The 27,879-nt window shown below is 40.1% G+C and overlaps 4 protein-coding genes across 6 annotated transcripts; 1 reads left to right on the top strand and 3 right to left on the bottom strand.

The window, feature by feature from the left end:
• Positions 1-631: 631 nt before the first annotated feature.
• LOC306961158 (uncharacterized protein) lies at positions 632-2,729 on the bottom strand. 2 transcript variants are annotated; one of them, XM_079553777.1, is made up of 6 exons: positions 2,614-2,723; positions 2,392-2,534; positions 1,416-1,477; positions 1,225-1,347; positions 901-999; positions 635-809 (listed from the first exon to the last, which is right to left on the bottom strand). In XM_079553777.1, the coding sequence occupies exons 1-6, from the start codon at positions 2,716-2,718 to the stop codon at positions 685-687; spliced, it is 657 nt and encodes a 218-aa protein (XP_079409903.1). In that variant the 5' UTR covers positions 2,719-2,723; the 3' UTR covers positions 635-684. The 2 variants fall into 2 exon arrangements, with proteins under 2 accessions (XP_079409904.1, XP_079409903.1); XM_079553778.1 differs by lacking the exon at positions 2,392-2,534 and having other exon boundaries at positions 632-809; positions 2,614-2,729.
• A 511-nt stretch (positions 2,730-3,240) lies between these two features.
• Positions 3,241-4,431, bottom strand: LOC306960673 (uncharacterized protein). Its single transcript, XM_079553146.1, has 6 exons — positions 4,299-4,431; positions 4,086-4,228; positions 3,942-4,003; positions 3,743-3,856; positions 3,457-3,555; positions 3,241-3,388 (listed from the first exon to the last, which is right to left on the bottom strand). Exons 1-6 carry the CDS (start codon positions 4,404-4,406, stop codon positions 3,264-3,266), a joined length of 651 nt encoding a protein of 216 aa, XP_079409272.1. The 5' UTR covers positions 4,407-4,431; the 3' UTR covers positions 3,241-3,263.
• Positions 4,432-5,380: 949 nt separating this feature from the next.
• fip1l1b (FIP1 like 1b) lies at positions 5,381-10,721 on the bottom strand. Of its 2 annotated transcripts, none has more exons than XM_079554006.1 (15): positions 10,468-10,721; positions 9,590-9,644; positions 9,448-9,514; positions 9,249-9,361; positions 9,111-9,175; positions 8,934-9,044; positions 8,736-8,866; positions 8,537-8,655; positions 8,154-8,253; positions 6,879-7,035; positions 6,721-6,802; positions 6,475-6,530; positions 6,200-6,383; positions 5,976-6,119; positions 5,381-5,868 (listed from the first exon to the last, which is right to left on the bottom strand). In XM_079554006.1, exons 1-15 carry the CDS (start codon positions 10,547-10,549, stop codon positions 5,727-5,729), a joined length of 1,608 nt encoding a protein of 535 aa, XP_079410132.1. In that variant the 5' UTR covers positions 10,550-10,721; the 3' UTR covers positions 5,381-5,726. The 2 variants fall into 2 exon arrangements, with proteins under 2 accessions (XP_079410132.1, XP_079410131.1); XM_079554005.1 differs by having other exon boundaries at positions 5,382-5,871; positions 10,468-10,720.
• A 4,321-nt stretch (positions 10,722-15,042) lies between these two features.
• Positions 15,043-27,870, top strand: kitb (KIT proto-oncogene, receptor tyrosine kinase b). Its single transcript, XM_079554422.1, has 21 exons — positions 15,043-15,357; positions 16,991-17,269; positions 17,544-17,828; positions 19,168-19,307; positions 19,414-19,582; positions 19,663-19,852; positions 19,925-20,040; positions 20,154-20,268; positions 21,410-21,597; positions 22,400-22,506; positions 22,792-22,918; positions 23,006-23,110; positions 24,013-24,123; positions 24,603-24,741; positions 24,823-24,887; positions 25,299-25,390; positions 26,008-26,130; positions 26,308-26,419; positions 26,648-26,747; positions 26,820-26,925; positions 27,018-27,870. Exons 1-21 carry the CDS (start codon positions 15,306-15,308, stop codon positions 27,165-27,167), a joined length of 2,871 nt encoding a protein of 956 aa, XP_079410548.1. The 5' UTR covers positions 15,043-15,305; the 3' UTR covers positions 27,168-27,870.
• The last annotated feature ends 9 nt before the right edge of the window (positions 27,871-27,879 follow it).

The raw sequence follows: 27,879 nt of genomic DNA, 5'->3' as shown, positions 1-27,879 counted from the left end.
CATACATATATGTATTCCATGAACATTTAACATTGGAAACATTTGTTTATAGTCATGAAAAATTAGAATAAATAAACTGACTTTGTTGGTCATACAAAATGAATTCACTAAAACACTAAATTTACTGTTTTTGACGCTCAATGATACATTAGGGTCTTAACTTTCTTTATAATACTTCAATGTTCATATACAGGCAACCACACACAAACATGCAAGTGGGTGCCTGTTTATGAATGCAATAGTAATTATAATTGTTCACTAGCATACTTTTTGCTCCGTTTAGGCTCTTTATCTAACTCATTCCACATTCCTGCTTGGGGGATACACATACGGTTAACGGTGTGTGTTGTGTATGTTCACCATACACAATATTTCCTTATTTCATCAGGCAAAAAATGAAGGACAATTATTTCTAATGTTGGCCTGAAAGTGTAGAATGCACTCAAAGGGACAGGGACAGGAATACAAATTACAGGACAATTGGATTGGCTTAGTGCCACCCTAAGCTCTGCCCCCACAGGACCACCCCAGTGAATAGGAAGTCTTGAGTATTCAGGCTAAGCCTCCCAGTTTGTTCATGTGCTTTGTAACACTAAAAGATACAACAGAAAACCTCAGAGGTATGGCAAACTCCTGCACACTTTATTCACACAAGTTGCAGTGGAGTAACATCTAGTCACTCACTCAGTTCACAAATATGTCAAAAAGAGCGTCCATGATTCTGCCAAACACATGTACCATCTTTGCCTCCATAACATATCTAAAGGCCTCAGCGCCATCCATGGGCGCAGGGTCGTCCGGGCACGCCTCTGAGTACGAACAGAAAAACATACAACATTAGTACAATACTGTGAAACGACAAAAAGTCTTCATACTATTCAGAAGTACAACAATTAGCACCAGAATGTTTGTTCAGCATGATGACTGAAGGCATATTCTGACATTCTGCTTGCTTCTTTAGCATCTCCAGCGCTGAATCCGGCACAGTCCTGCTTTTACCTGGATGGGGGACACGCAGGATAATTTCTTTCTAAAACAGAATTCAGCAACCAGTTTATACAACCCAAATATATTTAAAAACCTTATTTTCTCTTAAAATAATAATAAAACATAAAATCTTTTTATAGGACCTGCTGCTAACTTCAGTGATCGATCTAACAATGAAAACAGTCATGGCACTTGCCTTTCCACAGTTATCATGAGACAGTGGATATTTTTTCTTACTGAACAACAACAGGCTGTAGAATGTGTCGTTCCCAGAGGTGGCTGTTTCATACAGAGTCACACAGTCAGGGCAGTCGGTCAAAAGGTATTCATCCTTCAGGTAAAATGAGTGCTCTGGTTGCTCTGAATGAAGCAATGAGCTATTACACAAATGCATTCAAAAAACAATAATGCTGGTTCTTTTTACTCACTCATCACAAGGGCACCGTTTTCAATGGCCATTTTATACTTTATATTGAAACATTTTCCAAACCTGGAATGACACGAGATCACAGAGCTTAACATCTAGACCTCTATGTTAATAACTGATTATTTGTTCATTGAGTTTACAGAGTTTACTTTAGTGTAACTATTGAGCAGCATTTGACATTTTTTCTCTTAAGTTGGCGTGCAAATTTTGACAAGGGCCATGTTGTAATAGCTAATGACAAACCGTGACACCGTTTGGAATTTGTCACATTTCTACCTAAATTGGTCATAAAATGTGGTCTGATCTTTATTAAAATCACAAGAATGAGTTAACAGTGTCTGCTTGAACTAATGTCACCCAAACATTTACATTTTATCATATTTTTAAAGGCCATAACATGTAAACATTCACAGGACAGGGAGGAATAAGTGAGTACACCTCCTGAATCTTGCTGAACAGCAGTTTTGTAAAGAGCAATGGTCCAAGATTCATCCTGATCTTTGTGAGTGTCTAATCTGCTACTACAGGAAAGCAGTTATTGCAGCAAAAGAAGGACCAGCAGCTATTTAATACAAGGGTTCACTTACTTATTCACATGCTGTTTTGAATGTCTCAGGTGTTTCTGCAAAATTCTTGATAAACTTGTGAATTCATTTCCCCATTGAATCATGGTGTGGGGCTGTTTTGTTGCCTCAGGGTCTGGACAAAGTGCTATCATCAATGGAAAAATGAATTTAGTTTATCAAGATATTTTGCAGAAAAACACGAGACATTCACAACAGCATTTGAATAAGTAAGTGATCCCCTTTATTGAATAGCTGGCGGACCCTTCTTTTGCAGCAATAACTGCTTTCCTATAGTTGCAGATTATACGCTCAAAAATGTGCCCATGTGCTAGCTAGATGGTCATAAAGGCATATTGTTTGGCTTGATTGGAGTGAATAGACTGCGGCATGTCTGTGGCTCTTTGCAGTTACATTCTCTGAGCTTGGGTGAATTCAAAAATGTCGCTTTGGGAAGTTGGGAAGGCTTCAGCCCAGACACCGGTCAGGGTGTAGGCCCAGGATCGACTTCCTGGGAGATTTGAGCTCCCACCAAGAAAGTGATACTTGCCCCTCAGCTGTAGGGTACATAAACCATTATGTCACAACACGCTTAACCAGTTTGGTATATAAAATAATGATGGTAAACATACTGACCTCATCGTGATTGTAATGTATTGGTTTGAGAAGAGCTCCACAGTCGAGATCTGCATGTCCCAAACAAACGAAGCAGAGCAGCACAAGCAGAGCAAGAGACCTCATCTTTACTTTCAACTTCTTCTACTACAAGGCTTGATAGAGAGCAGTATATATAATAGCTGCTACAACATAATATTGAATTTCTGTGGTCACTGACCGTGTGGTTGTGCAAACAAACACTCTGACCCTGACAAACATAAAGAACATTTGTTTTTGCTGGCTACAAAATCATGGGTCATAAATTGAACAGTTATATAAATATTATAATTTAAACTACACTGTCTTAGCAGTCTCTAGCTTTATTTATTATAAGGTATTTTTGACTACAGCAGGAAATATTGACTTAATACAGCAGGAAATGGGGGAGAGAATAACTATAGGGACTTTCTGCATCATCAGAGATTAAACATTTCTAGTGGGCGGGCTGAGTTTGAGCCACACAGCTGAACAGATGGTTAAAGATTTATTTATACATCCACATATTGTTAATTATATTTAAATTAATAATCAAATGTAAAAAAAACAACAAAGAAAAACAGAAATTCTTGTGTACATAACGCCTTTATTGTAACTTAAATACAATACAAGACTAATAAAAGGTCAACAGTCTAGTTGATGAATAGATCGAACATGGTGTCCAGGAATCTTGCAATATGATGTCCTGTCTTGGCCTCCAGATATTTATTAAGAGCAGGCAGTCCCTCCACTGCAGGTTGGTCTTCAGGGCAGATTTCTGAATAACATAATATTCTGAGAGTACTATATATGTTATAACAAAGCATTTTCTCGACCAAAACGTACCAGAATCAGGGCTGGCCATCAGAAGTGAGGGCATATTCAGACATTCAGCTTGTTTCTGAAACATCTCCACAGCAGCAGCTGAGGCAGTTCTGCTTTTGCCTGAGAAGTGTTAGGTTGATATAATAATAATAATAATAATAATAATAATAATAATAATAATAATAATAATAATAATAATAATAATAATAATAATAATAATAATAATAATAATAATAATAATAATAATAATAATTGTTATTACTCCATATCCGTTCACACACACATTTAGATGTTTGATATCACTTACTGAAAAAAAGCAGACTTGTAAAGGAGTCACTCCCAGTCTCAACTGTTTCATAGGCAGCCAAACAATCAATGCATTCAGTTGGGAGATACACCTCTTTTAAATAAAATGGATGCTCTGCCAAAAAGACACATTAACATTACTATAATAGGAGACAATTTTCCATTATACATTTTCTAAAGTTGTGCTCCACATTTCTTACCAATTACAAGAGTGTTGTTTTCAAATGTCACGTTGTACTTCAGGGTGGAGCATTGTCCGTATCTGTAGAAAAAGATTTCATTTTTATTATTAGATTTTCTCTTAGAGATCGTGGAGTGGGCGGTTTTGTGTATTTTGTGAGTACATTCTCTGAGCTTGGATGAGTTCTAGTATGTTACTCTGTGATGTTGGTCGGCACTCAATCCAGGCACTTGTCAACAGGTGGCTCAGGGACCGGCTTCCAGGGAGATCAGATGTCCCACCAATGTACATCCACTTTCCCTGCATCTGGAACATAGAACACATCCCTTTTGCATCAAAATGAACACATGTTATAAAAGTATAGACTTTTACTTACTTCACCATGGCTGATAGCTATAGGTTTCAACAGAGCCTCGCAGGAGTCAAGTGGAGCACACTGCCCCAGAGACAGCAAACTCAGAATAAAAACAGAAATCCTCTTCATTTTAAACACTTACATGTGTTCTTTGGTGTCCTAGTTTGTCCTTATATATATCTGCACCATTTTCTGTCATGTTATGCAACTGTGTCAACATGGGGAAAGGAGCACGAGGAGACTTTGACACCGAGCCATTATCGATATGTGCAAAGGATGAACCAAAACATACTGATAGTGTTGTGACATGTGAGGACAAAATCTTACATGATTTTTGTTTGATTTGTTTATGATAAGAGTAAATGTTTTGCTTGAACTTGAAGAAATGGCTGGAAGATGATCACTGTGAAACGGCCACACTGCAAGAAAGTCTCGGGTTCGATTTCCACCTGGACGGGGCCTTTCTGTGTGAATTTTGCATGTTTCCCGTTGAGTGTGCATAGGTGCACAGGTTTCCCCTATCACTAAAGACAATCTCATTTTCAGGAGAGTCCTGGCTCTGAAAAGGAGATTCCTAATCTCAGTCCCTGATTAAACAAAGAAAGAAAAACTGCTCTGAAATGCAGTTTATTGGAAAGACATCGACAGGCCTGGAGTCTGGAGATTTATTTAATGGTTCAAGTTGAGTTTGTACCTTGGATCTTTAGGTCAGACGTTCACTGTGTGTTTGTTTACAAGCATATGTAGAAAATGTGCATAGAATCCCAGTTCAGTAGGAATTCAAAAGATGAGGTATAAGTGTGCATGAGTTTCTCATACATTAACCCTCTATAGAGGTTAATCCCAAGAGTATTGAAGAACTTTTCTGTTTTAGAGACAAAATGAAAATATATTAAAGGGTTATTGCGCTTTTCCCTTTGTATTGAAAACATGATCCAAGTCACAAAGTTAATATGTATGACTCTAGATTTCAATCCAATTATGGAAAGGTAAGACATTTTGTGTGTCTACCGCTTCATTAAATACAAATAATTAATTTAATAAAATATGAATTAAATAAATAATTTTGTATAAATAATAATCAATAAAACAAATCTTATCAAAAGTGTTTAATAGACTCCAACAAATTGACAGCATTCTAATATTACAGAATTTTACAGGACAGGAACAAAAGGAAATAAAGAAATACCATCATACTGAGTAAATTAGCATGAAATTAAATCTAGGAGCGCTACAGCAGGAGGGGAAGGTTCATGCACTGGCCGACATCATTGGTGCACGGTGAAGGCAAATGACAACAAAATGGAGTCCAAGGGAGATGAATGCTGAAGACTGAAAAGATACATCTGTGACCATGTGGTTTTATGGCTGGTGCTCCAAATGATTTAGGTCTGGGAATCCAGAAGGATAGTTGAAAGAAAAGAAAACTTAAACACATATGGGAAGGGATCACTCCATGGCCTCCATGCTCTCTTGGTCTGCTCCCATCTCCTCGCTGCCGCCCTTGCCCTCTTTGCTCCTCTTGCTCTTTTTGTGCTTGTGTTTTCTGTGGCCATCGCCTTCTTCGCTGTCATGCCTCCTTCTGCTGCTGCTGCTAAAGAGCGTAGAGCAATGGAGCAGAAGACAAAGAGGAGGAAATGAGTGGACAAAATGATTGGAAGACATGAAAAGGTAAATGGCAATAGTTTATTGGGGTACCTGCGTGAGGACTTGTGACGCCCCTCTTCTTTCTCCCTGTGTCGCCTCTCTCTGTGTCTTTCCTCCTTCTCTCGACTCGACCTGTCGCGGTGCCGTTCGTACCCACGCTCTTGGTATTCACGGTAACGGTAACGCTCCTCGTCACTGCATTAAAAAAGAGAACATTTATAACATGTATATTGTAGTGTTTAGCTTTTTCTGTAACTGACACAGCAAACTCTAACCTGGTATAGCCCATGGCTGGAGGGCTGTGTTCCCGCTCTCGCTCATGCACTCTCTCTCTGGGCCTGTCTCTGTCTTTGTCTCTCTTTTCATCTCGACGAGCATAATAGTCCCATGGTTTAGAGGTGTCCATCATTGGAGGCCATGGAGGAGGCACACCTCCAGCCATAGGAGGAGGATATGCGCCTAAAAAAATCAAGACAAAGCATGACATGTAAAAATAACATTTTATTTAAAACAATGTAAAATAAAGGTAATTTTCTAACAAGATCCCCACCTTGTGGGAAAGGATATGGTGGGATAGGGCGCCCATCATACCCTCCAGGATGCCCGCTGTGAAAAGAGACAGAAGAAGTTAACTATTGATTTAAAAGGATTTCATGTCACATTGTCCTGTGTCAAGTTTCGGTTTAAAACCAGCTTGTTTTGCTGAAAGAGTCATATTTTATATTTGCTATGTATTAAAGACTAGAATTACTCTTTAATTATTAATCATGCCCCATGCAAGTGCTGTAACAGGTACCTGTCCAAAGTGGGTATCATGGAAGGGGGTGGGCCCGTCGGAGGGGGAGGAAAGCCAGGAGGAGGAACCGTGATAGGCATTCCTTACAAATAAAGAATGTTTCCATAGTTAGTCAAGCAGTTAAAAAATACCAAATTAAGATGTGATATTAGACTTACTGGGCGGGGGAATCATAGGTGGTGCTGTGCTGACGTTTGGGAGCGGAGGGAGGAACGGAGGAGGGGGAATATTTGGAGGTAGAGGTCCAGGAGGGAAAAAAGGTGGTGGCTTTGTGGGTGTGGGCTCAGCCTCTGACGTGGAGTGCTCAGAGAGTACCTAAATATCCAAGGAAGGGAAACAGTTTTTAATAATAAATAAAGCTGCAAGCTGCAATTACCGTCCCTCGCCCTACGAGAAAATAAATTCCCCAGACTAAATATAGCTTGTGATATTTTGTCTGCCGATAGCAAAGCTAGCAAACGGGGGCAAAAATTATTTGTAAAGATTGTAGCTTTGCTGCATAAAAATGAGCATGTTCCGATTGGACATACATTTTGTACAACAAGCAAACACTGCTGTCCAATTACCACGTTAATTTTTCAAATTCATGTGCACGTGCACAGAACAGCATGTGTTTGAGGGGAGGCGAGAACTTTGCTTCACTCCGCACAATGCTATACAATAAGACCCCCTTTGCCAGCCCTGATTGCACATGGGCCTGATAAGATAAACTTTATTTAAACCTCAAAGGAGAATTTGTCTTGGGCTACAGTGCCACTCGTCTGCACACACAGTTCATAGAATCATACATGACAGAAAGTTTTCATCGCAACAAAAAAGTGCTACATCTACACTGTCTCTATAACATTATTAAAAATCTCTCAGCTCAGACAGCGCAACAAGCATGATGCATTCAAACAGTTAAGATCCTACTAGAAAATGTAATACGATTGAAAAGTGCCACGGAAATTGGAACAAAGGAGTTCTTAAAGTGATTAGTATAATGTCCGATGGCTCTGAAGCAGCTGCCTGAAGGCAACACTTCATATTCTCCATGCAGGACATGTTGTGGGTCAGAGGTGATTTTCTCAGACAGTGCCGGGACTGTCTTCTCATATCAAAGTTGCTTTACAATTTTGTGAATTCATTCACACCATACTCAGTGATGGTAAAGTACATATGTAGCCGCAGCTGCCCTGAGGCGGACTGACGAAAGCGAGGCTGACAATCTGCGCCACCCCCCCCTCCGACGACCACCAACAACTCACTCACTCACTCAATCACTACTTTGCCCCAGACGTCCTGGTTTTCTCAAGCGGTCTCCCTGTACCAACAGGCCCTACCTGCTTATTAGCCTTCTAGATCTGACAGGATGGGGCATAAGCGAAGGCGGTATGGCCTTTAAAGATGACATGTGTACCTGAATGAATACCTTTAATTCATAGTAATCTTACCTGAATATTGTTGCCATCTAGATTGTGTCTGCGTCTTCCTTCCACTCTGCTTATTGTAGCTGTTTGACCTCCTATCACATCAATTGTTCCACTAGATTTCCTAGAATGCAAGTGGATTCAACCAAAGTCAGCATTAATAAAACAATCTTTATCTAATGGTGGTAATCCACAATAAAATCAACTGTATTTCAAATGGCAATGAAGACAGACATTGAAAATCCCCAATATATATATAAAAATACACTATACAAGTGAACTAATCTTGGACAGGCTTGTATGTCCACCTGTTGTTTTGTAGCAAAAGGATGTCCAGTGCCTATATTTAATACCTTGCAAATGGTAATGAAGTGCATACTACAATGCGCGATACAATAATGGATTACCTCATAATCTGATTGCCAGCCGATTTGTAGATATTAACTGGAGCATTAAAGTCTGTTTTGGATGTGTGAACTGGGAGACTGGATAAATCTTTATCATTTCCTGTCCGACCTTGCTGTACCTAATAAGTAAATAAAGGATGTAAAAGTAAGTTGTAAGAAGAACATTAACAATTGCTATGAGGAGCTCATATGAGCTTACAGTGATTTTACTCGTCACGGAGCCAACTGTGGAAACTTCAAGCCCCATACGAAGTCTCTTTTGTTTTTCACAGTAGGCCTTCCATGTGTCTTCATTGAAGCCATAATTGAAATAGTCTGACAGATCCGCACCTACAAACACAAATATCTGTTGAATGAAATGTTACTTCTTCGATCTTTATGTAAACAGAGAGCATACCAGGCTTTCTCCAGGGTTTTTCTTCAAATGACTCCACATCCACCTCCAACACTGGAATCCCGTTAATATTCCCGGGAGCATCCAAGTCTACTCCTTTCAGCTTTGTTGATACTGCATAAATCAAACATATATTAAACATTTTCGATATTAAAACTTGAAAAAGTTGCCATCAGTTACCTTGTCCATATGGCCGTGAGCTTGTAGTTTTGATGTTGAGATTGACAGGTGGAGCCCCATATGGTCTGCAGGATTTAGTGGTTACAGTTTCATTATTGCAACAAACTTAAACTAAAATACAAGTTAAAAAAAGCATACGTGTATTGTGGTGCCCCTGTTTTAATGTCTCCAATAGTGACACGGACATCATCGTCGTCATCATCACTGTCACTGTCACTGTCCTCATCCTCTCCTGCGGCTTCTCCACTGGGCTAAAATTACAACACAAATAGCATTACATGATCAAGTTTGGTAAAGTATTTCAACAGAAACACATATTCATAGCGAGAAGTGTTACCTCAGAAGCAACTCCGTTTCCAGTCGCATGTTCAACGACATCATCTGTTGAGGCCTCAGCGGGCGCACTATGGGGAAAGACTTCAGATAAAAAGTTCCAAAATACAAGAGGGATTACGGTTTGCTGCGCATGAATATTCTACCTCACTGCTGCATTCAGTTTGGCTTCTTCATCTTCTTCTTTACTCTCAGTCTCATCTGGAAGATAATACACAGATAAGAGAGGCAACATAATAAACATTATTTTATTTCTATGATTTATGCAAAAAAAAACAAGATGCAGTTCACAGTCCATCATTTAATAAAATTGCTCAGGAGCATTAACATTTGAGGGAAGACTGAAATATGAACAGCAAAAAGAATCAAATGCAGTTCAGAGCAGAGGTGGGCAAACTGTGGCCAAGCAATATCCTTTTGCATAATTTATATAATCTTTTGGGGAATTTTTACATCAAATTGAAGGCGGTGTATCAGAGGCACAATGTCCACCCCCTACCAAAGTGGGCTCAAATGGCTCTATGTTTTCAATTCAATATTTTTCATTTTATTTACATTTATTTGCAAAAGTGACACTAAAAAAAAGTGTGCATTTTGCAATGAGAGCACTTCATATTACTTATTGGTCCCCTGACTTGTAAAAAATAAGTGTCCACCCCTATTGTAGAAGGTAAAACTGCAAAGTTAGCAGCTTATGCACATAATAGGACTACATGCTGTTGATAGCAAAGGGTATTGTACTGCCTGAGTAATTATTACAGCCTTTGGGATTTACCATTTGCACTCATTCACTAGCACAGCCCTCCTGTCACGGGCAGTTAGTGCTGCAGTTGGGGCTGCAGGCGGCACCATAGCACCCTTAGCATTAGAGCTAGTTAGCCACAGATCTAGCTCTGAAGTGTACCACAACAACCGCTTAGTGGTCCAACTCTGGAGCTTATGCTACACTTTAGTAGCAGCTGTAAACACGTGTTCGCAAGTGCAGTATTTGTTTTGGACGTAACGTGGATCTTGTTTAACTTACCTCCATACAACCATTCCTCCTCTTCATCTCCTCCACCGCTGGCGTCCGTGGTGCCTGTTTTGTCCGCTTCCTCTGCAGACATTTTGGCAAACTGCAGCTTCGCGTCTGAATATTATGCTTGGCTTGTTCGCAAAGTCCACAAAGGCTTTTTTTTTTTGTAGTTCAGTGTAAGAATTAATAAATTAAAATAGGATCTAATGCATAAATGGCCAACCTTTACTAGTCAGTGTTGAACCCGGAAGAGATTGCGGTATCGCGCTGAGGCTCAGAGTGGTGGTGTGGGCTCCAGCGCCCTCGAGCGGATACACCAGGTACAACTATCGTATGTATGAATTTGAAATGTCTTGAAGAAAGAACTAGTCAGTCAATATTTCACTTTCAGATGGAGTTGAGGTAAAAGACAATCATTTGTGTCAGTCATTACTCCTTTAAATATTCAAACCAAATTAGCACAGGCTTTCCAAGAAAAGGACACATAAATAAACATACTAAGAAATATATTTTACACTCTTTTTCAATGATAACTATAAATTCTGCAACCTATTTTGTGTAAATGAGATTATAGCAAAACAAAGCCATAACATAAAGCAGCAAATGTTCAATATTTGCATAGCCTGTTACAGACAAGCAGCCTCAACCATTGCAAATGAAATCTTGCAGCAGCAGCCTCATCACCACTCAACTGACTCTCAAGACTGATGCTGTGGCTTTTGTTGAATGCAAGGTTTTCCATCAACTCAGAAGAGGTCAGTTAATGCATTCGGGTTTTTGACCAGTTAAGTGGTCCACTTTGTGCATGTCAGTAAACAATGAATTCTGTGGAATCTCTCATTCTCTCTTCCTCTGCCCTCCTTTACTTTAGTGACTACATTTGCACACATGCCTTAAAAGCAATTGCGAAATAAAGGACAGATGTAAGGACCACTTAACTACAGCATGTACGGCTATATTATATCATGAAAGATAAGTACATTGATTTTTTTCCCCCTACCACAAGATAACTCCAGGCCTAATTTCACAAGTGTGCCTTCTATCACATCACATGTGTTCAGTGTGTTCACAGAGCTCACTCACACTGAGCAGGCTGCAGCACTCTGTTAAACTGATAATTGAAATTACATTTTTTGCCTCTCCCAGTCCATCTATCTTTCACTCTCAATCTTTCGCCTCATCTGTCTTCCTTAACACGTTGGCTGCTCATTTACTCATGTGATGGTTTGTCTTCTTGTAATGGCCGCTATAATAGTTTTTTTTTCCTTGTACAGAAAATAATGAATATTGCTAGAATCCATTTAAAATAATTTAAAACCTGTTTGCTGTAGAATTTATCCGTGTAATGTTGCACATCATCACTAATGGAAAGGTTGATACTTGCATACTCCTTGAGCAAGACACTTGATACAAATGTGTTGGTGTGACTCATTGTCTGATCACAACCATCATTATTTCAGTATGCGCTGATTTGCATACGGCTTTGGTGTAAGAAAATGTGTCCTCTGCCGTTTACTCATCCTTCAAATCCAACAGTCATTCGAGGCCATTAGGGTGATCAGTCAGTGGGTGACCGCAGTGTATCTCCTGGTGATCCTTCTCCAGAGCCAGAGCTAGTCATTAGTTTCTGTTGGATTCGCCTCACTCAGATATGAAAAGAACAGCACATTCCAGTCAGACGTCACATAATTACATAAACAAACCATAAACCTCCGTGCTATGAGGCAAGAATACTAACTGCAGATGCCATTCCAGATGCATCTTAAATGTACCGTTATTTGGGCTTTTTAGGAAATATACATGTGGATTAGTTTCCCTCATTTGAAAAGGACATTCATATTACAACAATCCCCAAATTAACATGCAAATATATTGTACCAACAATTCTACTGAACAGGGTGAACACGGGAACAGAAGTGTTTGCAGGTCAGCTGGTGCACTGTGCTTGCCTGTTCTTGTTTCTTTCCCTCTGGCTGTGTTGCTTTTATTATCATCGCATCCCAACATCCCTCACTTCATCTGCTACATTTCTCTAGTAGTATCCTATTTTCTCTCTCGCCTGCTTTTCTTCTTGTGGTGGATTAGGGCGGCTCAGAGCCCAGTCGATGCTAATCAGCTTTATCCTGACAGAGGGCGATCATTGGGCTATCAGTAATTACACTTACTCACATCTGTGTCCTGGCACATTCACAATACCAAGTCATCTCTTTGGATCTAACAATGTGTCTCACTGTAGATAACAGATTGACAATTTCCTCTGCTTTGTTTCATGTATGACAATGATGCATCTGTTGTGGAAGCAGCCTATGCTTTTCCTTATGTGTAAATCCATTATTATTAGCCTTACAAGCTTAAGCTGATTGTTTCACATGTTGTAAATATAATGAGAAATACCACAAATGGACGATTGACGGACACTTAATGGCCATAAAATACATTGCTAGAGCGGTCAGACAAATTGGTAGCAGATAGCAGGTTCATTATGCCCCGTCAGCAGCAAGTGAAGTGTAGGATTGCGCTGTAGAAAAAGATTATCTTGGAGCTTTAGCCAATCCCTCGCAGCTAAAATGATGAGGTACGCTTGTTTTCAGATGTGTTGGATTTCTTCTGCCTCTCTCTTCATGGCCGGTTGCCAAGTGCAAAGGTGTGCTTGCCCCCAATGCCCCAAAGGGTGTGGAGTTGATTCAGTTAAAGGCTGTGGGCATCACTGTAAAACTCAGTTGTGTGTTTTACAAATGACTAGATTATTATATTCTGATAAAATAAAGTGACCAAAGAAAATACATCTCAATTTAATGAAAATGAATAGTTTGAACTGGGATTTTACCAAATCATTTATACATTTCTAACTTACAATTTAGTTTAACACAGCCAAAAAATGTAAATGAATAAATAAGTAACTTCTGGGGTTTTGCAGTAGGGAAAAGCTGGGGAAGGTGATGGGGAGGAAGAAGACAGAGCACAGCCAATGCCGAGGGAGGAAGAAATGTTTTTCATGACGTAATCCAATCTAAGTGGCTATTTCTCTTGTATAGCCCTAAACGTGCGTTGCCCTCTGCCAGGCCGCTGTCCTCATTTGTCTAAAAGCATAGAGTGAGTCACGCTGCGGGTCCACACACACACACAGTCACAGTGACTCAGCCCAGATATCTGCCATAGACACTCACCTCAGCGCAATGAATAATGCAACAGGGACCACATATAAATAGATCAAATATCATGCGGGACACATATGGAAGTTCAGCCATAACACAGACAGGTAAAGGGCCAGCTGGTATACAGACAGGAGCATTGTTCTCCTTCACTTTGAGGCACAGGTTGCTTTTGTTTTGAAGGCAGTCCTGCAGGTGGTATGTGACAAGTTTTGTCTTTTCCACTGACCTTCTGGTTAACATTTAGCCACCAGGCAAAGAGCACTGGACACTCTAGGTACTCCCCCCCCCCCCCCCCCCACCAATACTCCTTTATATGCTCCACCTTATGTCCAAGGTCCTAGCTGCTGGTGTACCTTGCAATGCAACTAGACTCCTTGCTTGCTCTATACATTTATAGAACAAAATTTACCCCATTGAACATAAATATATCCCTAGATGCTGATTATTTCCTTCGAGTCTCAGGGCTTCACTGGATCTGCCGGGTGTGGCAGCTGCCACCTGAGGGAGCATTTTAGAGTCTTCTAAACAAAGAAGACATACACTCTTTTTTTCTGTATGAAAGAAAGAATAATGTTTCAATTTCAAACATCCTATTAGTATCTTTAAAACATTGGACTTTTTAGTGACATTTTTCCAACACATTATGTTAGAAAAACATTTGCAAAAGAGCAAGAAAATCAATTAATTGTTTGCTGGTCTGCTTGTGCTGCCTCACGCATCATCATGTGCTGAACAAGGCACAAACAGCCACAGGGCCAGTGCCGATACAGATCATGTGTGTAAAACAACACAACAGTCCCACTGTGCTTTCACATACTTCTGTGGAAAAACAGGAAATAAAGATAACACCAAAAATGTGTCGAGGAATTGATGGGTTTTTAGCGTTTATTCTGTATAGACCATTTCTATAATTTCTATAATATAATTTTGGTTTGTTTCCCATGTTGCTCTGCATGTACAATTCTTTTGTCGTACCTGTACCAAAATGAAATAAAAATTGCACATCACGGGTTGTTGTCTATTTTGTTTATTTCATAAAGGTTTTATCAAATATAACACATGTTTGTCAAGATTTGCAAATGGTCCCGCCCTGTCATTCATGGACTCTCTGACAAAAAGCAAATTAAATATAGAACAGAAGAGATATAGGCTGGTGAAACTAGAACCTGAAAGTATGAAGTGCACCACAAACTGAGTGAGTCAATGTAAGGAAATACAGAGCCCTCTCCATCACAGCAGGTTGCCCTGGCAGTGCACAGTGAGGTGAATAATGCTGTATCATAGTTGCATCCGCCTCGCACAACTTGGGTCACATGGGAAGTGCACCGTTGCTTTGACTTCCAGTTTTTCTTTCACATGTTTTGCGTTTTTCCCCTCTAAGAAAGCAAGTTAAAGGGTGTATGTATTGTATTATTAATAACCGACTCATCATCACCTTGGCCCGATTCCAGCCAATGCGGGATAAGGAAGGAGAGGCAATAAGCCAAGAAGAGCGAAAGAGGCGCTGTGGCTTTAAGCAACAGTATAATGCACTGAGGGGAGGTCGAAGCATCCCGGATCGTTTTGTTTGTGCGCTTGTGTAGCCGCTCGTTGAGACACCTGGCTCTGATAGTGGATGAGAGGGAGTTTACTCTTTACATAATGCACTATGGCTTATTGCTTTTTTGATGGAGAACAGTAACACGCCTAACCATGAGATGCTTTTTACTACTTTTAGTACATCTTGTTTCTCTGCAACATACAGGTGAGTCACATTACTTGGTTTCTCATCTTCTGGAAACTTAAAAAAAGAAGAAAAAAATCTTCAATCTTCTTTTCCTATGTGTGTCACTTTAAAACGTCTTATTGTTAATAAGGTTTGACATCATTACAATCAATGTTGTCTGTGACTTTGCCACGTTCGTTACAAAACCACCTTTTTTCCCATTGGGATTTCGTCTACAATAGTCTGTATTTTCAGGCTATTTTGGCGCGCCTCATCCAACGGAAAATGCAAACAATCGGTACCTATTGTAAAGACCCGCGCTTTCTGTGGTTTAACTAATTTAGTTAGAACATGTTTTTCTCCGTAAGTTGTCAGAAAATGATGTATGAAAATGAGATGCTGCACTTCCCAATGTATTGTACTGTTGGCTACAAGTTGTGTACAGATGATAACAGGATCTCATTTCCATAACTGCTCAGAGGTAGTGCAGGGGCCATATCCCGGAAGGCAACAGGTGTATACGAGTGTGCGTGTGTGTGTGTGTTCTTGTACTTACGACGTTGTGAGGACCAGTTTGACAGAGTGAGGACATTATTGTAAAGTGAGGACATTTTGGGTTCGGGGCTCTAACTTTAGGGTTAGGGCCTGGGTAATACATTATGTCTATCAGTGTCCTCACTAAGATAGAAGTACAAGATTGTGTGTGTGTGTGTGTGTGTGTGTGTGTGTGTGTGTGTGTGTGTGTGCGTGCGTGCGTGCGTGCGTGTGTGTTCAGGTCGGTTAAAGGCAAGGGAATTAAATATTTATTTGTCAGAAATGAGAGTCCTCTGTCCCTTTACATGCCAGCACAAGCAGCAAGAACAAAGGAGGAGAGGGAAAGGTGGACATACAGTATCTACTAAACACACCCAAGTACTGACTCTACAGTGTCTGCCAGCACTAGGACACCAGTGCATTTATTAGCTTTGGCTTTTGCCCATTGACGAAACCCAGGCCACATTCTTAGAGATGCTTGCGGAAACACAGATCTTGATGTTTTAAAATGGGGGCGTTTGTCTGTGCTCTCTGCCCCTGAAAGGCCTAAAGGTAGAACAGTCACATGTTGTAAACCCTCTTCTCCAAAGGCTGCTTATCATGTGGTATCAACAATTAAAGAAAGTGGGGAAAATGGGACGCTGGGGTTGAGTAAATAAAAATTGCAATGATGGCATTAGTTGCTTTACTCATTGGAATGATTTTTAGAGACTTAATGCATGATTACTCAGCGGGGAGACAGCTCATAATTATTGATTGTTCAACTGAGCCACTGTGGTTTTGATAGTGCTGCGTCTTAAGGAGCTGTGCCATTCACAGCATATAACTATTACAGTAGACAATAATGCAGTATGATCTTTTGGCAGCACCAACTCAGCATTGATATTCACTCAAAACATTGTAATTACAATGAGATTTACAGATTTTTGCTAGACGAAGACAGGAATCACATTTACAGCTTTTTATGGGAACCTATGGAGAGAAAATAAGTAGATGTTTTCTAGATGTTTTCAGAGGACATTATATGAACTAAATAGTTGCATGTTTCCAACTCCATTATTGTAACCATTCAAATTGTAACATTAATATGAATATGTTTAATCTGACAGCCTCACAGTTTACATCTTTAACTTTCTAGTGTGGTGTGAGCCGGCCATCACCCCCAGTGGACCTCATGTGGTCGTTCCCAAGGGGAGCAAACTGGAGCTGCGTTGCCATGAAAACAGCCCAGTGTTTGGCGCCCCACCGCCGCGGCTGCACTGGCAGAGGGACAGGGCGCGGCGGCTGGAAGGAGAGGTGGAGGAAGGTGGAGCGGTCTATGTGAAAGTGTCCTCCGCTAAGGCCTATCACATGGGCCGCTACATGTGCGTCAACAACAGCACCCAGGAACACAGTGCCGTCTATGTCTATGTGAAAGGTGAGTGAGTCGGCTGTGTTTACGCTCTAGGTCTGATCATGACCTGAAAATGAGGCCACGACATTCAAAGGCCTGTAGTGTTTAGATAAAACATCTGTTATTAAAATATACAAGTATAGCAGAATAATGATAAGGTTCACAAATGCATCATGAAAATATCAGACAACAGGCCCCATATATTCAACAATGTGTCTGGGAGTTCTGGGATCATTATGTCATAAACACAAACTAACAAAACCTCATAAGAATTTTTTTTTTTTTGTCGTCTCCACAGACCCTCAAAATATCTTCCAGCGCCCTATGGTAAATAGCATATTGGTGCGAGCAGGTGAGAACTGCACCATCCCATGTCTTGTGACTGACCCCAACGTCACCCACTTGACCTTGGAGACTTGTAAAGGACAACCTTTGCCCCCCGGTCTGAGTTACCGTAGCAACCTCCATCGGGGCATTATCATCAACAATGCTCGAAAGGAGTTCGAAGGCTGTTTCGTGTGTGTGGGGAGGCTGGCTGGAGAAAGGGTGGTTTCCAGCATGTATACAGTGGACGTGCGCTCTGGTGAGTGAAGCGGTACTTAGGCCTGTCACAATGACAAATTTGAAGGTCAATATATTGAGGCAGGACAGGATCGCGATAAACGATATTATTGATTCTAACGATACTAGACACTGTCAACTCTCAGGCATAAAAATGACAGTAAACCACCTTTGTTCTAAAAGTAAAAAATCATTCACTCATATGTAGATTCAAGATGCTAAATGTTCATTCATTCAGCCTTTATCAAGAATGCAAGTGTGAACACATGATCCATAGTTCATAGTAAAATAAGACGGTAGAAATGCATCATAAATACTGCAAGTAATTACAGCAACACAACTACACAAGAGTGATCTCCACAGTCAGTAAACATGTGACTGTCACTACAGTGTGTAAGCATCTTTAACAGCAGCCTCATTATATGCAACTGTGAGCTTCTGCAGGCTAGACTTTATTGCAAGAGTCAAGCCTTGAACAAAGCTTTTAAAACGGAGCATGAGCGACCGTACTTTGAGTAAATAGAATTAGTGTGACCATTGCCAAACAGAAACACTGAAGTGACGTCTGTAGGCATTACACTGAATTAATTGTTTGGTACGAGAGGCAGAGCCGAGCAGTCGATTGTTGCCACTAAGAGGACAGAGATGGCTGCAATTGCTACATTATAGTTATGGGTTCAATGCAATAAAATGCATGTGATAAATACTAATGTGACCACATCGGAACCATGTCGGCTCGCACTGTATGCCAATGTAGTAGCAAAAATCCTGTGTACCCATGTACTAGAACAAGACAGTTTGGCACAGAATTACACCGCAAATCAAGCCCTACTGTTTTCTTTGAACACCAAGTACCACACAACAACAACAACCAGGGAGCCACCAGAACAAGACTTAAATAGGTCTAAACTTGTCACTACATCCTGACTGAACTGAGTCTAGACCAGGAGTGTCCAAACTTTTTTCCTGTGGGGCCACATACTGAAGCGTACACAGGGTGAAGGGCCATAGATCGGTGGTTAGTGCCGCAAAACCTTTGACTAGCAGAGGTTTAAATTGTGCCCCACACCTTTATTTCTGCTCAAAACCTTCATGCCAGCTCTGTCTCACAGTAAAAGGTTAGTTGTTTGGTTAGAATTGTGTGGAATTATTTACATTTCAGATAAAAAGGACTATCTCTGATGATGTGTCCCGATTCAGCAAAAAGGCAGAGGGCCACCAAAAATTGGTCTGAGGGCCGCATTTGGCCCCCGGGCCGCACTTTGGACACCCCTGGTCTAGACCAAGAAAGGACTAAACTTTAATGCAACACAAAGGCTTAAAAAAAAATTAATTTATGAATTGTTTATTGTTGTATCCAGTGCCAGAAGTGCCTCCAGTGATCATGCTGTCCCACAAAGACACCGTCATCCTAAAGAAAGGCGATAGTTTTGAAGTCACCTGCAGCTCCTCCAATGTTGACCCAGACTTCAATGTTATGTGGCACTATCCTCCTAATGTGGTAATTACAGTGTATACAGTTTTCACACCTCTACAATTAATATGTTTTTTTTTCCTTCTAATAATAAAAGTAACTTGTGGTGTTTCTCATATTCATTGTTTTGCAGCATCTGGATGAGTCCCGTTCCTCTCGCATACTGACTCAAACCCATGGTTACCACAGGGCCTCCTTACTCAAAATACCAAATGTGAACATGTCACTCTCTGGGACCTATCACTGCCGAGCCCATAACAAGAGAGGCAACAGCTCCAGGGCGCTGCACCTTGACATTCGTGGTAGGAATACGTTTGTCTTGTATGTGTAACTTCTTGACTCATTACAATCACAATTACTGTATGTTGTTATGTTTGGTCAGATAAAGGATTCATCAGCATGTTGGGTAGCCCGGGTCCAGTGCAGGCGGCTGTTAAAGAGGGCGAGAGCTTGATTCTTAAAGTGCAGTTTGAGGCCTACCCTGATCCAAGAGATCTGTCCTGGTCTTTCAATGGCATACACCTGCTCAATACGACAGAGCACTTCATCACTGTAGTCAAGAAAAAGTACAGGTAGGTCAGTATAAAGTCAAAGGTGGTGCATTATGTGAGAATGTGGTAATATTGAGCTGTGCTGTGTTTCAGATTTGAAAGTGAGCTGAGGCTGGTGAGGGTCCTGGGTTCAGAGGGAGGGATCTATCTGTTCACAGTCAGCAATGAGGATGCAAATGTCACTTACTCATTCCATGTCTATGTCAGCAGTAAGTTAAGCACCTTATGTTTGCTACAATGTATTTAAGACACACAATCATGTATGTGTATATGATGTATGCATGCATTAAAAGTGCATTTATTTCGATTATTATTCCCCTAGGCAAACCTATGATTATTGCACAGGAAGGGCCTGTTGATGGGCAGGTTCGATGCATTGCTGCTGGATTTCCAGTCCCTAAAATCAGCTGGTACTTCTGTGAAGTGCCTCACACCAGGTTTGTGCAAAGGCATGTGTGTGAAAAGGACACAAGTTGGTGATCGTCTGCTGAGTGGCAAAAATAGTTCATAGTAATCACAGAGATGACTCATAATGTGTTTTGTCTCACAGCTTTTGGAGCATGGCACACTCAGTTTTTGAACAAAATGAGTAACAGGTGTCACATGAAAAATTCATTAGTATTTATGAAGCTGAGGTGTAAATTCAACCAGGAATGCAAAATTCTCCTCAAATCTGTCACTGTCAGTCAACAATCAAGGGCTGATGATTTTCCTATTTATTCATATTGTAGAACGACAAAAATGTATGTGACTTTTTAAAAAAATCTAGCTATACACACAATCTGAAGGTTTGAGAAGAATTATGATCAAAACCAATGGCAATGTTTTACCACTATCTGAATCAATCCATTTCTTTCTGGTGGATTTATTGGGCATCTGTTGAGCCTTTAAAGGCTGCTTGAAGGGAGGTTAATTTGTGTTTGTAAAGTTTGCCTCTCATTGTAATTAAGCATGAGTGAATTTTTTTTTGTTTTTACATGGATGAACACACATTTATTTATATATTTATTTGAATGAAATAATGAATTCAAATAATGAATAATATCATTCAAAATGATATTATTATTGGATTTATGATCAAAATTATTACAACAAACAAAGGGTTGTGTTCATTATTTATGTAGTTGGGACAGTGCATGTGAATGAACGCACTCAAACTCATGCATATAAACACTATGTCTGATTGTGGCCATCTATTTATTTACATCCATTGCCCCGCATTCAATAACACATAACACTCATTATTCCAGAGGAAACACATGCAAACTCCACTTTGGTTTGAGGAGTCTCTTCTCAAAAGGAGAAAAAAGACATAATTCCGTGCAAAGGCTTTCCAGTTCACCATTTTACAACAAAATGGACTGTATTCTCTCGCTTTCCTTCTTTAAACCTGCCATTTTCTATGCCCAGTCCCCATCGCAGTAGCAAAAGCCTTCTCATATCAGCCTCTTCAACTCTTTCCTCTTCTCCACCATTTCTAGACCTGAAAGCAGATATTTCATTGTGGTTTATAAAAAATAACATCTCATAACGTTTGTACAAACTGAATAATGAGAAAACTATCTTCCCCTCTCACAGGTGCTCTCACCTGCCCAACGCCTCTCAGTGGGAGGCCTCGGATGTTGCCATGGTGACCGAATCTGCCTACGGTCGGAGTGAGGTGGAGAGCAGACTGAACGTCAGTAAGGAGCATGCTCAGTATCACACTCTGGAGTGTGTGGCATCCACAGAGGGGGCCGAGGCCTTCACCCTGTTCTCCATCAGTGGTATGAACCCTCTTATTCTTATTTCGGTTTCATTAGGTAGTAAAACTACATAGGCTTAGATTTAATTTCTATTGTTAAGAAAGTCTTCAATAGTTAACCAATGCTGTAAAAATAGAAATTTAAATGTTTTGAAAAACATTGAAAAAGAAAAAACAAAATTTCCCTTTAACAAAAGTATTCAGACCTTGTACACCAACCTGCTCTCAATCATACTTTTGTTCAGTATAGGTCTGACGTAAATAAATTCCATTCATTGTACATGATACATAAGTAACAGCCTACATAGATTTTGAACCAAAAACAATTAAATAAGAAAAAAAAAAGTCATCTTAAAAAAGAGAAATAAACATAGCGCATTGTTTGTGTAGTTTATTTGAGCAATTCACATTCTCTCTTTGAACTCTATGAACATTTTCTCTTTGAACTCATGAATACTTCCTAAACCTTCAGTATAGAGAGTATTACTTTCACACTAAACAGAACACTCAACGTTTATGGACTGAGTAATAAAACAAATAACAACATGTCGATTTGAGACTGGCTTTGGTGACTTGCTGTTACTACACCGTGACATAATTTGCATACCCCTTATGTGAACCTACATCAACCCACTGAACCTGTGTGGGCTGTTACTGGCTACAGATTGACGAAGATTACCGTGTGCTGAGTGTGCAGAGTGGGATTTTGTATGTAGACCGGCTAATCCTTGGTGGCCAAACAAACACCAGCAGCTGCAGTCGAGCAAAGGAAGAAAAATGGAGGAGGAGCCTTGTGTGCACTAACTGTCACTGCATGTTTTCAGAGCGGCTCGTCCCACATGAACTCTTCACCCCTTTGCTAACGGGGATGGTGGCTACTGGTGCCGTGCTCATCTGCTTTCTAGTGGTGCTGCTATACAAGTACTTGCAAGTAAGACGACACATGTCTTACAAAACAAACACAAAAGTTTAAACTCGGAGCAGAGAGCTATGTCCCAGTATCATTATTAACATCTCTTACTGCATTATGTACATTACCATGAACTGTTTCTAACTCTCACAATACCCTCTTCAAGTTAAATAATTATATGCACACTTTACAATATAAGAAATGTACCTCTTTACATGAAAATAAATTGGTTACCCCAGCTTTAAGGGTATGACTTATATATAGGAACTATATAATAAACATATTTTTCTTTCAATGTTTGTACAGAAGCCTAAATTCCAAATTCAGTGGAAGGTCATTGACAGTATCCATGGCAACAACTACATTTATATTGACCCCACCCAGCTGCCGTACGACTCCAAGTGGGAGTTTCCAAGACAAAAACTGCGCTTTGGTATGACAAGTTTTTTGGGATGACCTATGGTTGGTTGAAGTGTTGAGGAACAGTGTAATTTATGCATGTGTTTTGTGGGTCTAACAGGTAAAACCCTGGGCTCTGGTGCTTTCGGTAAAGTAGTGAGAGCCACTGCCTATGGACTGTGCTCGGCTGACACTATTACAACAGTCGCAGTGAAGATGCTCAAACGTAAGTGAAATACTAGAGTTCAAATAGAAGCATTTGGACTGTATAGTTTGTTAGATTTACACCTGTAGTCATCCATCAGCTATGGACCTATGGTTGGTATGGACATGGTTTGCTTGTTGAATTTGTAATGATGAAAAAAAAAAATAATACATGTACTGATTCATGAACTAAGACATACCTTTTATGCAAACCTCAGCTCAAACAATAACAAAAACTCACAAAAATCTTCCATTGTCTCGTCCAAACTCCAAAACTAGTGGCCAAAGAAATGTCTGCAAACCTGACGATTAAGTAGAGATTGCGATTTCAATTAACCTCTTAGCCTCAACCGAGCGCTTTCTCTCCAGTTCGTCTTTACCCAAACCTAAATGCTTCTCAGTGTAATAATGCCTCATTGAAAGCTAAGACCTACAAAATTGATTGTTGATTGTTTTCATGTTGTCGTGTTTTCGCCACATTTTTGTCACATTTTTGCATCCGTTTTTTGTCACTATTTGTAGCTTTTTTGTTGCTTTGTCAACGCTTTTTTTCATCGCTTTCTTGTTGTGTTTTCTCCACGTTTTTGTTGCATTTTTGTTGCTTTTCCGGCTCGTTTGGTGCGTTTGGTTGAGTTTTTTTCACGTTTTTGTGGCACTATTTTGTTGCTTTATTGTCCTGTTGCTTTTTTCATAGCGTTTTTTTTTTTTTTTTTTTAAGCTTTTAGATTTAGTTAAAGCCAAACTGGAAAAAATGTGCTCTGTTCAGGTGGGGGTTAAGAAGTTAATTGCTCAGTCCTAGGAAAACACCCGAGAGCTCATGCAAACATTCCAGTATTACTGTGCTGTGTTTCTGTGCATGGCATTACTTCTTGGTAGTAAATTGAAAGTACACACTGCAGTCTCGATTTGCTCATGTCCCCCCAGCCAATGCCCATGCGACCGAGAAGGAGGCTCTAATGTCGGAGCTGAAAGTTCTGGGTTACCTTGGAAACCACATGAACATCGTCAACCTGCTGGGAGCCTGCACTGTCGGAGGTAAGACCGAGTTTACCAAGTCTCATTAACATCAAAGTCTGAAGTTTCATCACCTGAATTGCCCATAGACACACACTGCAGCCCGAGTTAGTGCCGCCATGTACTGATTTATCGCCGTGTCTGTCAATTAGCAGCCATGTAGTAGAAATCAGATACAGAGCTGAAAGTACTACTCTACTCTACGGCAAGCGTGATGCTGCTGGGCTGGTCACAAATTTACTCTGGCTTTAGTCAATATTATCTACCTTTGTATTGACTGCTTTCTGCGGATGTTCAGAATTGTTACATGCAAGAAGCACTTTATTTATATCCTGGTGGAAAAAAACAAACATCAGTTATTGGCAGAAATATTGATTGCAGTGTAAAGACTGAGAAAAGCATTGTTTTGTTCCTTGGCTGTGGTGATAACAATTATTAAAAATAACTAAAATACCCTCTTTGTCTGATGAACAAGACGTGCCTGTTTTTTCTCCCCTCAGGACCGATTTTGGTAATCACTGAGTACTGTTGCTATGGCGACCTTCTCAACTTTCTTCGAAGGAAACGACAGTCTTTCCTAAATGCACAAATTAGTGATGGTTACTATCGCAACATCTTCAACCAAAGCGAGCCGATGAGGTCTGTGCAGTTTTTTTACTGGCACAGTAATGACTCTGATGTGTAATAAATCAAGTGTTTTGTGTGTGTTTGATGTTGCAGGGAGGTGACTGGTTCTGGATACATACCCATGCGCCCTTCTGAGAAAGATAGACCTTCTGAATCAGGTGCCATTCTAATAACTACTTATTTTTCTTACTGTCTCAGATCTAATCCTGTGTGAGATACATACAGTATGGTGATGGGTTATGGACCTGACCATTTGTTATATTAGATCTTAATAGTACAAACAAAGGAATCTATTAGACAATCTTTTGCACTTTGACACAATGTGTTTGTGACGTTCAAAAACCGGTAAAACTTGTGGATTATAGCCTAAGGCCTAGCCTCGTCTGTTGTCCTGTTAACACTCACAAACACAGTGTCGTTTACACTAACAATGTGAAGCAAGTCTGGTGAAGTGTCTGGCCCAAAGACATAACGGCTGTGTGTACGGCTCAGCGGTTGTCTGTGCCTGTCTACTACCTACCTTCTTTGGAGGTTTAACAAAGGTACTTTACTTTTTTATGTCTCTTTAGATGAAATGGAGGACCTGTCTCTGGATGCAGAAGACCTATTGAGCTTTTCTTATCAAGTCGCTAAAGGAATGGAGTACATCACTTCAAAAAATGTAATCATTTTTGTTAGATTAGTAAAATACTGTAGTGTAACAATTTGCATAATTCAAGTAATATGTTGAAGTTCGCATTAAATTATGAAAATGGACCAAACACCTGTGTTTTGACTATTTTTAAAAGAATATGAAAGTTAACACAAAAGTTTTTTTTACACTCACAGTTAGTGGTTGTGTGAAGCCATTTGTGGTGAAACAACTGAGTCTGCTCTTTACCAATCTTTGTTTTTTCACCACATATGGCTTCACACAACCACTAACTATGACTTAAAAAACTTTTTGTGTTATTGTTCATATTCTTTGAAAAATGGTAAAAAAAATAATCAAAAACTCTGCTGGGGTATGTAAACTTTTGAGCACAACTGTACATTGATTGATGTTGCAATACCTTCCATTTCGTTGTATATTGCATGTAGTTTTAATGACTAATGTGGACTGTTTCTAAATGACAGAAGGGTAGAATGTCAGCATCGTGCACTTTAAGGGAGCATCATTATCCATCGATCCATATTGCTTGCTCTAAAGATTAGTAATCTGACAACATGTTTTCCGTGTATTATGCTGCTGTCAATACGGCTTTTCCTATTTGCCTGAATGTGTCCATTTGTCTGTAGTGCATTCACAGGGATCTCGCTGCCAGAAACGTTCTGCTGACTCACGGCCGACTGGCAAAGATATGTGACTTCGGTTTGGCACGTGACATCACCACTGACTCCAGCTACGTGCTCAGAGGAAATGTGAGTCAGCCTCAGGCATCAATGGCAGATTCCTCCGCATTCATTGTTTGAAAGACAAGTTGTGTACAGTCTTTAAAATAATTTACATTAGTCGCCACCTTTTTCGTTTGATCTCAGAATTAGCTAATACAATTACATCACAGTAAGCTGAAGTCAAAATTATACCTGCTTTTGCAGGCTCGTTTGCCGGTCAAGTGGATGTCCCCGGAGAGCCTCTTCGACTGCGTGTATACCTTCGAGAGTGACGTCTGGTCTTATGGCATCCTGCTCTGGGAAATCTTTTCTCTCGGTAACAATTCCAGATGGGGTTTTTTCTAGCCATAATATAATTTTGCTGAATGAGGCCACAGTTGCATCTCCTGAGCCGATCACTTAGCAGAGGACAACACACAAATAAATGGTTATTGGCTTTATGTTGGTTTAACAGGGCACAGCAGCCTTTGAAGAATCTGATTTGGGCTCCCTTAATGGCACTGAAATAACCCATAAACCCATGTTTAAATGTTTATGTGTTCAGGCAACAGTCCTTATCCTGGAATGCAAGTGGGTTCAGCTTTTTACCGGATGATTCAAGAGGGCCATCGAATGAGCCGTCCTGAGATTGCACCCATTGAAATGTATGTACTTGAATTACATAGTTATGTGGCAGAGGAAATAAAAACTCTGTTAACGCTTCATTTTGCCTGCAGCTATGACATGATGCTGTCCTGTTGGAATCATGACCCTTTGAAAAGGCCCTCATTCAGGAAACTGGTGGAGAGCACTGAACTGATGTTGTCAGAAAACACAAGAAATGTAAGTCATAGCTTTTGAAGTAGCTTTTGTATGCTTTACTTACTGCTAATGTATTCCTAATATGATTAATACTTATAATTAATCATTTCTAGGTGTATTTGACTTTGAGTACTGTACCCGGTCCTCCTGATCAGCAGAGGGAGTCGTCGCGCAGGCTGAGCTCGGTGTGCAGCACTACAGCCCCCACTCAGCCTCTGCTCCAAAACACTGGGGATGTTTTCACAGACTATGAAACTGTCTAACATTCACTACCTATCTTACAACGCTATCTCCCTAACTACCAGAGCCAAACAACTGCATAGATTACTTACAAAACATTCATAACTAATGCACTTATGGCCTTTGTCTGTCAAACAAAAGATAGTATTCTACCCTTCTTAAGCACCGGAGCAATGGCATCTACCCTCTGTGTGTTCTTATCCATTCAGATGTGTTCAGAGAGATTGCCTATAGCTTACAATCAAGAAAGTTCAGGGATATGGTTTATAGTCAAAGCAACAGTAGTGGATCATTGAGGAAAAAAAGTGTAAATACAGTGGTGTTATGATTTTCAGTTTGTTTATGTCTGTGGTGAATTGTGGCTATGTGAATTTGTAGGACACCTGCAACATTGAAATCTCACCCACTTTCAGCTCTGAAAATTAATGCAAATACTAACATCTTCCACGACATAAGTTCAGTGAATTGTAGTAAATGGTTTGACTGCCGAGGCTCTGTTTTAGAGAAGCCTAAGAACTTCACAAAATGTGAGGATTTTAATTTGTTGACATGCCCAACCTGTATGCAATGTAAATACACTAGAAATGTGCCTTTAGTTTTTTATGTTTATTTTCTGGATGCATTTTACCTTCAGTTGTTTATTGTTGGGAGCAGTTTGTACAGTATTTTGGAGGTGATGTTCCTGCAGTTTTGATACAGTGAGTTGACTTGTTATAATAAACAAATACCTGGAAT

This window comes from Gobius niger, assembly GCF_951799975.1.
Source record: "Gobius niger genome assembly, chromosome: 3".
NCBI lineage: Eukaryota > Metazoa > Chordata > Actinopteri > Gobiiformes > Gobiidae > Gobius > Gobius niger.
Note: the sequence above shows the minus strand (reverse complement) of the source record. Positions and strands in the feature narration are given on the sequence as shown.